The sequence below is a fragment of the Artemia franciscana genome, chromosome 1, assembly GCF_032884065.1.
Source record: "Artemia franciscana chromosome 1, ASM3288406v1, whole genome shotgun sequence".
In the NCBI taxonomy this organism is placed as follows: Eukaryota; Metazoa; Arthropoda; class Branchiopoda; order Anostraca; family Artemiidae; genus Artemia; species Artemia franciscana.
Window position 1 is genome coordinate 41,453,558 of NC_088863.1, and position 11,995 is coordinate 41,465,552.

General features: G+C 36.4%; 1 protein-coding gene across 2 annotated transcripts in view; it reads left to right on the forward strand.

Moving 5' to 3' along the window:
* LOC136029730 (alpha-taxilin-like) overlaps window positions 1-11,572 on the forward strand; it is a 44,364-nt gene extending 32,792 nt beyond the window's left edge. The window contains exons 6-7 of one of the 2 annotated variants that reach the window (XM_065708238.1): window positions 2,057-2,215; window positions 10,717-11,572. In XM_065708238.1, coding sequence (XP_065564310.1) covers window positions 2,057-2,215; window positions 10,717-11,163 — 606 coding nt within the window. In that variant the 3' untranslated portion in view covers window positions 11,164-11,572. The remainder of the gene's footprint in view (window positions 1-2,056; window positions 2,216-10,716) is intronic. The other variant, XM_065708244.1, reaches the window with a different exon arrangement.
* Window positions 11,573-11,995: the final 423 nt, after the last annotated feature.

The following is an 11,995-nucleotide window of genomic DNA, read 5'->3' on the forward strand; positions in this document are numbered from 1 at the left end:
AAAATAAAGAATATTTTTTTTTTTAGGTTTTGTTAAATAACGTCAAAATGTGGTGAGTTCGTCCAGCGTCTAGAATCTATGTTTTTATTTGTATACTAATAATAATAAAAAAAAACTATTAACCAAAAACAAACCACCTATTTCTACCTTAGTCGTTTGCTTCTGCCGAAAGTAAAAACCGAAACAGAAATAGATTACCTGGGTATATTAAGGAGGTTATTGGCATATATCTGGTGCTGTGTTGCCATCTAATACTGACATAGGTGAGAATTATACGCACCACCATAAACCATTTAGTATATATTTCTGCTGTTACATTGTGTGATTGTTCATCCAAAACTAGGACATAATGCAAATGAGCTTTTCTCTTTTTATACTTACGTTTTTTGTCTATCCTTTGCATTTCTGAAGAAATATCCATTTTTGAGTAAAATCCGTGTAGGGGGGGGGGGAACAATGAAGCCAGCCAAAAAAAGTTTTTTTGTTCAATTTTGTGAGATCATTCAATAAGGGAATTATTATAATAACAGCTATCAGGAAAAACTTGTTTTGACTATTTTGATTTATCCATTCATTTTCATACGAATGAGAACCTTAATCATGTCTCTCTTTTCGTTTTTACGTTTAGAAGGTTGTGCACATTTCGACAATCTATGTAGCTTACCACATTATCGAGGTATCCACATTCGTATTACAAAACTAAGGTGTTTTTCAAAGTCTCAAAAACAAAGATTGGCTGCTTTTTTAAATTCATGCAGTAAAGTCAATTCTATCCCCTGCTATTTTCGCAAGCTGTCGTTTGTAGTGTGTAGTATGTTGATAGTTTAGTGCATCCACCTATAATATATGTCTTTAAATACCAAGGGCACTAAAAATGAAATAGGATTCTTTCCAATTCTTTCCAAAAGTTAGGAAAACCCAAGAATTCAACTTTTAATGAAAAGATCTCCATTTGCGGTTATGCAATTTCAACACTTGGCGGGTGCCAAGTTCGAAAATAAGGAACATCTGTGACAAATCAGCAGAAAATAGGCGAAAAATATGTATTATCATGGAGCTCCAGAAAGTGTCTGGCAAAGCACAAACACTGGTATTCATTGGTAGTAAAGTGGGCATAAAAAGCCACAGTGGTTGAATGAGTAAAGTTATGTAAGAATATACGAGTAGCCTTTACATTTTTGTTACAAAATAGGGATTGAAAAGAAATGTATATATAATTGATTAGCCAAAAATTTAAGCTGCGCGTTAACATGTCTATTTTTCATATTATTCAAGATCAAACACTTCAGATTGTTATTTAATTGACGTGCATTCAAGAATTTCTTTTTTGGAAACACCAATTATCCTATTTTGTCATATTTCAACAAACATCAATAGAATCCTTACTTTCTTCTGATTCCAAAAATGTTTCTTATATCACATAATTTGTATCGTGTAAAGTACAAATATGAGAGTCAGTTTTCTTGCTGCAGACCCCGAGAAAAAAAAAACAGGCATGGAATGTCTTAAAACCACTTAGATTATTAAAACCTGACCCAGCTGTCTAGACCGCCCTCTTTTGCTCGTCCCATTGATATATGATTAGCACTTAGACTAGCATATATTGCATGCATAGAAAATGTTGTCTGAGCAAGAACTTAGGATTTTTTCTTAAGACATATCCTCCTTAAATGATTATTTAAAGGTTTTTGAATTTTTACGAACGAAAAGTATTATCGAATTTACCAAATTAGTTTCTGTTTTTTTTTTTTTTTTTTTTTTTTTTTTTTTTTTTTTTTTTTTTTTTTTTTTTTTTGCGTTTCCGTGGGGCAACAATGGTGAAGTTTTACGCATGCCAAAAATTCTTTGTAATGTTGTAATAACCAAAATAAAAATAGTAGAAATTCCCGGTTTTCAGGTACTAAGATGGAGCTAAAGGGCACAAAATGTTTTCATTTTGATGTCCTTGGTAGTTCATGGTTGAAAAAGTCGTATGACCCGTTACTCTTGTGTGATCCAGTTCTCAAGTAGGCTAGCCTTTTTTTTACCTTTTTTGAGGATTTTTTTTTCTTTGCAGGAATTAACCGAGTCAAATAGAAAATGTCAGCTTTTACAGCAAGAATTGATTGGTGTCCGAAGTCAACTGTCACTCTATACTGAGAAGTATGAAGAATTTCAACAGACTTTATCGTCGAGCAACAAGACATTTAATGGCTTTAAAGAACAGATGGACAAGGTAACCTTAGTCTTTTCCCATTTCATTTGTGTCTCTCACTTTGTCTACCACCTTGATTAATTTTTAAGGCAATAATAATAAATCTGGTTGCTACTCTGCCCAACTTAATAAAAGTAGCCTATAGTCTTACTGTTTGTCAGCACTAATAAACTGCGACAATCATAAAAATTAAAAACGGAAAGGAAAGAAACGATCCAAAAGGGCTAATGTTTTTCTTCCTTTTTTATAATATAGGTCTCGACAGGTCAAAGTTCTAAATAGGTTTACAACGGTCAAAAAATGTTTTGTGTAGCTCTGGAAATTCTCCAATCTTTCAACTGATGCAACAGTTAAAGCAAACAGCTCAATTGATGCTAATTCAAAATTTGACTCCCATAAGGTACACAACGACACTAAGGTCACCATCAAGTCCTTGCAGAAAAACTCTTATTTTTGCCACAAATGTTAGTAGAAAATTCACAAAGAAAAATTGGAAAAATAGCGACAAAAGGTCAGAAAAGTTCTCGAAAGGTGGTGAGCGGTCGTCATTGGTGTTAAAGCCAACCTTGTTTTTAGATATAGCAGCAGTTGGTACTACAGCCAATGATATTATACCTGATTTGAGGGCAACGACAACTCAAGAAGATTTTCATACTAGAAAAAGATTCATAGCAAAGGAACAGTAGGAGAAAGGAGGACAATGGCTTAGTTAGTTCATCGTATTAGCATTTCAGGACTATGTTTGGGATATTGCCTTAGTCAGTGAAACTGGTCATTTGAAAGGTCCCCGGAATACGGAGGATCTTTACGTTCACTCATTTAGTTCAAATAGTTCACTCAGTCAAGGATGGTATCTATGTGAAATATTAAGTTAGAAACTTCTGAACCACTGTCGACAATGTTTATAAATTGAGCAAAAGGTTTACGAGGTCCTTTTATCTTCGAGTATAACTGGGCATTTTTGTATAGAGAAAACAAGATCCATTTGTTAATAATGAGGGCAAATCTTTAATTTACGCAAAGGAAGGAGGCTGTAGAATGATACTGTCGCTGGCAAATGGCAGTCAAGGTATTTCTGCCCATTCTTGAAAAAACCAAGCCAAAATACAAACATGTAACATGTCGCAAGTTGATGGCAGGCAAAGTCGTTCTGCCCAGTTTTGAAAAAGTTAGAAATACCAGAATAAATGCAAACACATATTATCATTAACTGTACATGCAAGATGTACCCTACAAAACTAAAACTTCAATTCACACTGAGTTCAGTTATTCGAAATATTTTAATTTTTGATAAGTCCATCCGTACAAAGATAAAATCAGGAATGCCGCATGTCTTACGGTGTTCTTGCTTAGTGGATACACATGGTATCTATATTTACGACTTTCAATGAAATAAGTTTTACGCTCGTCTGCGGCACGAGTAACGTTGCCAAATGAACCAAGTTGAACTCTCACATGGAATAATGTCGAATGACTAATCAGAACGAAGATATAAATGATTTTGTTTTTTAAGGAGTAAACATAGGGGCAGTTTCTACGTGTGTATGCTTAAGTTGTTAAAAGGTGTAACGGTGATATGAGGTGAAGCAGAGGTAAAATGTACTAATGGAAAATGCTCTGCAATAAGTGAGTGTAGAAGGGTAGTTCTAGGTGGAGTCCCTCTCCCCCTTCATCTGGCTGCCGAGAAAACGCTGTCAAAATGGTCTAGCTAACATAAATAATAAAACTAAATAAAATTGACCTGGCTACATTCCCCAACCCCTCAGTCTTTTTACCCACTTCTATCAGCCCTTTGCATGTGTAACGTTAAAATCAACTTAGAACAAGGGCCAAACGACTTTTGAGTTTGATCAAGAGACATGATAAAATTTATGTCCTCCTATTTGAATACCTATGGGAAATCTAGCTCATTAAGTGAGTCGTTCACAAATATTTTTGATGTCAGAAAAGGTCTTACAAAATTTAATAAGCAACCCTGTGAGCATCCTCATTCACATTGCAGTCAATGCGCCGGACTCTAAATCAGAGTAAACTCCTCTAAACCAATGATAATACAAATATGTTTCCTTAAAACTACACCTTCTTTTGTTAACCCTATCGCCCCAGAATTTTTTGTGTTCTTTTTGAAAATACTTGGTGTCACAATTTATTCTAATCTAAAGTGGGATATTCATGTTAAAGATATTATCCATAGAGATAATACATTTATTTCCCTCCTTTAGCTCCTAAATAAATTAATGTCCCCTCGCTCTCTTTCTGTAAGGATTTATGCTTCCCTTGTCCACCCTCATCTTGGATATACTTGTCTGGTTTGGCATCCTGGCATCTCCCGCGAAGAGTCGGAAAAAAAATGTAACTCATCTAAAAAATATCCCTGTAAATAATTTTCAAAGAAGCTAAGGTTCCATACTCTGTTCTACTAATTGCCACACTGAAAGCACTCGAGCGCAGGAGAGTTACTTTATGCCTCTGTTTTGCAAAAAATGCAATAACAAACCCTCGCACGGAAAACCTTTTCCCTATAAGGCACTCCCCACTCAGATTTCGCCCGCCTGGTATTGTCTCTGAATCCGTTCCTATCTTGACTCATTCCTTGCTTTTCCTCAGATATGAAAAAAGAAAGCCTTTGTCCACTTCATTGCAGAAAAAATAAACAAAATGTCCCGCTAGTTTTCCTCTTTTATTATTTGATACTGGCGTTGCTCAAGTCTTATATTTCTTTTTCTTCTACCTCTCCCCTATTTTGTTTATGCAGCTCTTGTTTTACATTCCGACCGGATCTGGTGACGTTGGGGGAAGTTGGGAGGGGGAACCTAAAATCTTGGAAAACACTTAGAGTGGAGGGATCGGGATGAAACTTGGTGGGAAAAATAAGCACAAGTCCTAGATACATGATTTGCATAATCGGAACGGATCCGCTCTGTTTAGGGTAGTTGGGGGGGGGGGGGTTAATTCTGAAAAATTAGAAAAAATGAGGTATTTTTAACTTACGAAGGAGTGACCGGATCTCAATGAAATTTGATATTTAGACGGATATCGTGTCTCAAAGCTTTAATTTTGAATCCTGACCGGATCTGGTGACATTGGGGGGAGTTTGGGGGGACTTAAAATCATGGAAAACCCTTAGAGTGGAGGGATCGGGATGAAACTTGGTGGGAAAAATAAGCAGAAGTCTTAGATACGTGATTGACATAATTGGAACGGGTCCGCTCTATTTTGAGGAATTGGGGGGGGGGGGTTAATTTTGAAAAATTATAAAAAATGACGTGATCGGACCTTCATGAAACTTTATATTTAGAAGGACCTCGTAACTTAAATCTCTTATTTGAAATCTCAACCGGATCCAGCGTCATTGGGGGGGGGGGGAATCTTATAAATTACTTAAAGTGGAGAGATCAGGATGAAACTGGATGGGAAGAATAAAAACAAGTCTAAGATATTTGACTGACATAACCGGACCGGATCTGCTCTCTTTGGCGGAGTGGGGGGGGGGATAATTCGGAAAAATGATGTACTTGTAACTTACGAACGTGTGATCAGATTTTGATGAAATTTGATATTTAGAAGGATCTTGTGCTTTAAAGCTCTTATTTTAAATTCCGACCAGATCCTGTGACATTAGGGGGAGTAGGAGGGGGAAACCGGAATTCTTGGAAAACGTGAAAATTGGGGTATTTTTATCTTACAAACAGGTGATCGGATCTTAATGAAACTTGATGTATAGAAGGATCTTATGTCTCAGATGCTCCATTTTCGACTCGATCCGGGGACATAGGGGGTTTGAGGAGGGAAACAGAAATCTTGGAAAACGCTTAGAGTGGAGAGATCGGGATGAAACTTTATGGGAAGAATAAACACAAGTTCTAGATACGTAATAGACATAATTGGAATGGATCCGTTCTCTTTGGAGGAGCTGAGGGTTGTTAATGTGGAAAAATTAGAAAAATTGAGGTATTTTTAACTAAAGAACGGGTGACCGGATCTTAATGAAATTTGATATTTAGAAGGAATTCATGTCTCAGAGCTTTTATTTCAAAGCCCGACCAGATATGTTGACATTGGGGGAGTTGGAGGGGGAAATTGGAAATCTCGGAAAACGCTTAGAGTGGAGGAATCGGGATGAAGCTTGGTGGATAGGATAAGCGAATGTCATGGATACGTGATTTATGTAACCGTACTGGATTCGCTTTCTTTCGCTAACTGGATTCGCTAACTCATCTAAAAAATATCCCTGTAAATAATTTTCAAAGAAGCTAAGGTTCCATACTCTGTTCTACTAATTGCCACACTGAAAGCACTCGAGCGCAGGAGAGTTACTTTATGCCTCTGTTTTGCAAAAAATGCAATAACAAACCCTCGCACGGAAAACCTTTTCCCTATAAGGCACTCCCCACTCAGATTTCGCCCGCCTGGTATTGTCTCTGAATCTGTTCTTATCTTGACCCATTCCTTGCTTTTCCTCAGATATGAAAAAAGAAAGCCTTTGTCCTCTTCATTGCAGGAAAAATAAACAAAATGTCCCGCTAGTTTTCCTCTTTTATTATTTGATACTGGCGTTGCTCAAGTCTTATATTTCTTTTTCTTCTACCTCTCCCCTATTTTGTTTATGCAGCTCTTGTTTTACATTCCGACCGGATCTGGTGACGTTGGGGGAAGTTGGGAGGGGGAACCTAAAATCTTGGAAAACACTTAGAGTGGAGGGATCGGGATGAAACTTGGTGGGAAAAATAAGCACAAGTCCTAGATACATGATTTGCATAATCGGAACGGATCCGCTCTGTTTAGGGTAGTTGGGGGGGGGGGGGTTAATTCTGAAAAATTAGAAAAAATGAGGTATTTTTAACTTACGAAGGAGTGACCGGATCTCAATGAAATTTGATATTTAGACGGATATCGTGTCTCAAAGCTTTTATTTTGAATCCTGACCGGATCTGGTGACATTGGGGGGAGTTTGGGGGGACTTAAAATCATGGAAAACCCTTAGAGTGGAGGGATCGGGATGAAACTTGGTGGGAAAAATAAGCAGAAGTCTTAGATACGTGATTGACATAATTGGAACGGGTCCGCTCTATTTTGAGGAATTGGGGGGGGGGTTAATTTTGAAAAATTATAAAAAATGACGTGATCGGACCTTCATGAAACTTTATATTTAGAAGGACCTCGTAACTTAAATCTCTTATTTGAAATCTCAACCGGATCCAGCGTCATTGGGGGGGGGGATCTTATAAATTACTTAAAGTGGAGAGATCAGGATGAAACTGGATGGTAAGAATAAAAACAAGTCTAAGATATTTGACTGACGTAACCGGACCGGATCTGCTCTCTTTGGCGGAGTGGGGGGGATAATTCGGAAAAATGATGTACTTGTAACTTACGAACGTGTGATCAGATTTTGATGAAATTTGATATTTAGAAGGATCTTGTGCTTTAAAGCTCTTATTTTAAATTCCGACCAGATCCTGTGATATTAGGGGGAGTAGGAGGGGGATACCGGAATTCTTGGAAAACGTGAAAATTGAGGTATTTTTATCTTACAAACAGGTGATCGGATCTTAATGAAACTTGATGTATAGAAGAATCTTATGTCTCAGATGCTCCATTTTTGACTCGATCCGGGGACATAGGGGGTTTGAGGAGGGAAACAGAAATCTTGGAAAACGCTTAGAGTGGAGAGATCGGGATGAAACTTGATGGGAAGAATAAACACAAGTTCTAGATACGTAATAGACATAATTGGAATGGATCCGTTCTCTTTGGAGGAGCTGAGGGTTGTTAATGTGGAAAAATTAGAAAAATTGAGGTATTTTTAACTAAAGAACGGGTGACCGGATCTTAATGAAATTTGATATTTAGAAGGAATTCATGTCTCAGAGCTTTTATTTCAAAGCCCGACCAGATATGTTGACATTGGGGGAGTTGGAGGGGGAAATTGGAAATCTCGGAAAACGCTTAGAGTGGAGGAATCGGGATGAAGCTTGGTGGATAGGATAAGCGAATGTCATGGATACGTGATTTATGTAACCGTACTGGATTCGCTTTCTTTGGGGGAGTTGGGGGGAGGGGTTCAGTGCTTTGGCGAGTTTGGTGCTTCTGGACGTGCTAGGACGATGAAAATTGGTAGGCATGTCAGGGAGCTGCAAAAATTGACTTGATAAAGTCGTTTTCCCAGATTTGACCATCTGGGGGGCTAAAAGAAGAGAAAAAATTAGAAAAAATGAGGTATTTATAACATACGAGTGGGTGATGGGAATTTTGATATTTAGAAGGACATCGTGATTCAGAGCTCTTATTATAAATCCTGACCAGCATTAAGCGTCAGATTTTCCTTTTAAATCAATCTATTGATTCTTAGAATTTTGTTAGAGCTCATACCAAATGAGCTCTTGGCTCTTAGCTCTTCTGGCCTCGTCATAAGTGCCATATGAGCTCTTAGCTCTTGTTTTTGTAAATGTTTGTAACTTTTTTTAGTTTTACCAGTTTATCTTTTTAATTTAATCTGGTACTTTGCATTTTAATCTTTTTGACTAAATGATTTTTCATTCCGTTATTTTGTTTTGGCATTGTTTGCAAATTTTTTAGTTTTATTGTCTTCTTTCACTTGTTTTGTTCTTTATGACCCCGAAATTACAATTCGGCCCTTTGGGGCTTGTGATAAAAAAAATTGAAATAAATGTCTCACTTTATCCTACTTTGAAATTCTTCTTTCAAGCAACAAATTCTTCCCTAGTCTACTTTTTTAATTTAGAGATAAGCTACTAGAAAGTGTGATTTTAACCAAAAATGAACCGAATATTCGGACACTGCATACTTGCGAATGGGAGACAAGCTTCGATACTTGTACCAAAGTAAACAATTAGGAATACAAAGTAAAGAAATGAATTGCTCTAATGAAATGTGTTCATTCGAAGGCTAGTTCCTAAAGTATTTGTGTCAAATGTTGAGACTGAAAAATTTAGTGAAATTAACTACCTGAGGCACATCGAGAAGTAGTGAAGAACTGTCTCAGTTGAAAGTTTGCTTTAAAAGTTGGCCCTTTGGGAAGCCAACTGAATTAAGGCAAATGCTAATGAAATTGGGCTGCATAGGAGCCGCGATTTTGGCAAAGCAAAAACATTAAAGCTATTAAGTTTTTGGGCATGTGTAGCGCTGTTAGCCTCAGGTGGCTTGGTGCTGCAATAATTTGTCTGTAGTAGTAGTATATTCTACGACCGCTCTTCGATATGATTACCCATGGGAAGAAAAATATATAAATGCATGCATATCCGTTACCATTCTTCTAAAAAAGAATTTTTTTTACATTTGTTCACATTGCAGTGTTCACTTTTCACATATTGCAATTTTTTCACATAACTTAAAGTCCGTTTCTGTGGGTTTAACTCAATCGCTGAAGGCTAATAATTTTGCAGATTAAATCTTTTTTGTCGCCTAATTAATTATTAATGATGATCATAACCCGATTATTTGTGGAAATGAATTCGGAAAATGGTTGTATGCTCAATCCGAGTGGCTTCCAAAACTAAAAGTGGGTGTAACTCTCTATTTTCGTTTATCAAATTATCAGTTCTCTATAAAGAAATGGACAGAATTGAACAGAAAATGATTAACCAAGAAAGGGCAGGTTTAACAGGAGACCATGTTCTGCTTGTCTGAATAAAATTTTGCGATTTTCTTTTATTTTCAATTAAGATCTGAAGGCAATAGACTAACATTTGAATTTAAGGTGACTATTAGGATAGAAAGATAAGATGAGGGGAGTTCTGTTCTGTGTTAATCCATCCTTAAATTTAAAACTGTCTTCAACTTAAGTTGGAATTTCTTAAATTTGTGTATAGTCGTTCGAAGAGCCATTGAACCTGTTTGAAATTTTTGTAATTTCATAGAGGAGCAAAAATTAGATTTAGGAACTGCGACAGGAAACTTATAAAATAAAAACAGCAAAAATTACTCTATGTATCTAAAATATATCTTATTGCATAGAGTATTCGTATTTAAAATATCATACCCCCTCTCCCATTCCCCAATGTTAAGCTATGTTAAACTCTAGTTCGCACGACCATTAGGTTGCAGCCTCAGTATAGGAATTAATTGTGACTTTTAAATTGGTTGTTCACCTATCAAACTGTATTAGCTATTGCTGTGTATTTTCTCTGAAAAAAAGAAGGTCTAAACATCGGATTTATAGTTAAGTCTGTTGGCTTGTTGAGTAGTAATGAAGTATTTTTTCACCGATTCCTTCGAGTGTTTTTATATTCTTACTGTCCATTGAATAAACTATTTGAGTCATTTTTGTGTCTCTTTTGCTAGTATTGTCACAGGAGTCCCCTTTTATTTAAGCATCCATTTTGCATCATCCTGGTAACTTCATAGATTTATTTAAGACTTTCGTAGGGGAGGATTTTTCGGATGGCTTTCACGGATTAGAAAACGCTTTGGTGAGAGTCAATGCAAAAACAAAACCCCGAAAAGCAGAATGCAGTGATTATTTATAACTTTTTCTTATAATTGCCAAATTTATTTTTTAGATGACGAAGAAGCTAAAATCTCTAGAGAAAGAAACGTTTGAGTGGAGGAAGAAATGGGAAGCAAGTAATCAAGCACTTGTTAAGCTTGCTGCTGAAAAAGAAAGCAGAGAAGCCGAACTCGCTAACACACTTAAGAAAACAGTGCAACTCGAAAAATTATGTCGTGTGCTACAAACAGAAAGAACGGATTTGCTCAATCGTCTGAAATTAGCTTCAGCTCCTACTGAGCTTGATAAATTATCAAATGGTATTCAACATACTAATTTGGATGAATCAGTTAACAATCCTGATATTAAACCTGCTCAAACGCCTAACAATTTTAAAGATAATAATCCTAGTGGTACACAATCCGACATTAAGGAAGAAGAAAATATTGTGGAGAACGGGACTGTCAACCATGACAGAGATGAAACAAATTGTAGTGCACAACTTAATGGTTCTGAATAGTGAATGTTAGCCCTTATGATTTGTGCTGCAGATAAATTTTGACCTGTGACCAGTCTATGGTCTGCACTCCTTATAGAATAAATTACCCGCTTGATCTAATAAAAAGAATTTTGTAACATGTAAAGGCCTGACAGTTGGAGCCTTTTTGATGCTTAGTCTGTGACGACTGTCAAATATCCCTCCTCTCTGTGCCTGGCTTATTAACCCGTTATTACGATTAGCATAAGACTCGCCCTATTTCAACCCGAAGTCTCTCTCCCTTATTTGGTCAGGTTGCATGTTGGAAGTGAGCTATTGCAGTCCAGCTTTTTTAAATTCATAGGCTTGTCGATTTTCCTATTTGTGTTTTCTAGGCAAATATGCCTTATCTGTGAATGCGGATTGTTTTTATTAAAAGCTAAATCAAAAACCTTATTCTTGTAAAATGATAATTTAAATCTTTTGCACTTTTATTGGGCTTATACGGCATATTCGTCGAAAATACTTTCTATAGACTTAACTAAGCTGATCGTGTTATTTGTCTAAAGCTGCAGTGTCTTTTTAAGCCTAAATTGTGCGTAAAAGAACTCAAGTGTTGGTATTGACAATGTTGTTGAGCAATCTACTTCAGCTACTTATAATTATTTTTTTATAGCTTTGTATCGTTTTCAAGCGAAATGGGACTTTAAGGATAAGGTCTCAAAAAAGTCCATTTACACATTGGCAGCCTCTCTCCGTCCGGTAAATTTTATTACTCAGATAAATAAAACCTTCATGTGTGTGCACTAGTAAAAATACATTGGTGGCGATTTTTTTTTCTTCAAATTGGTATCTGAAATAAAACGTAGTATGT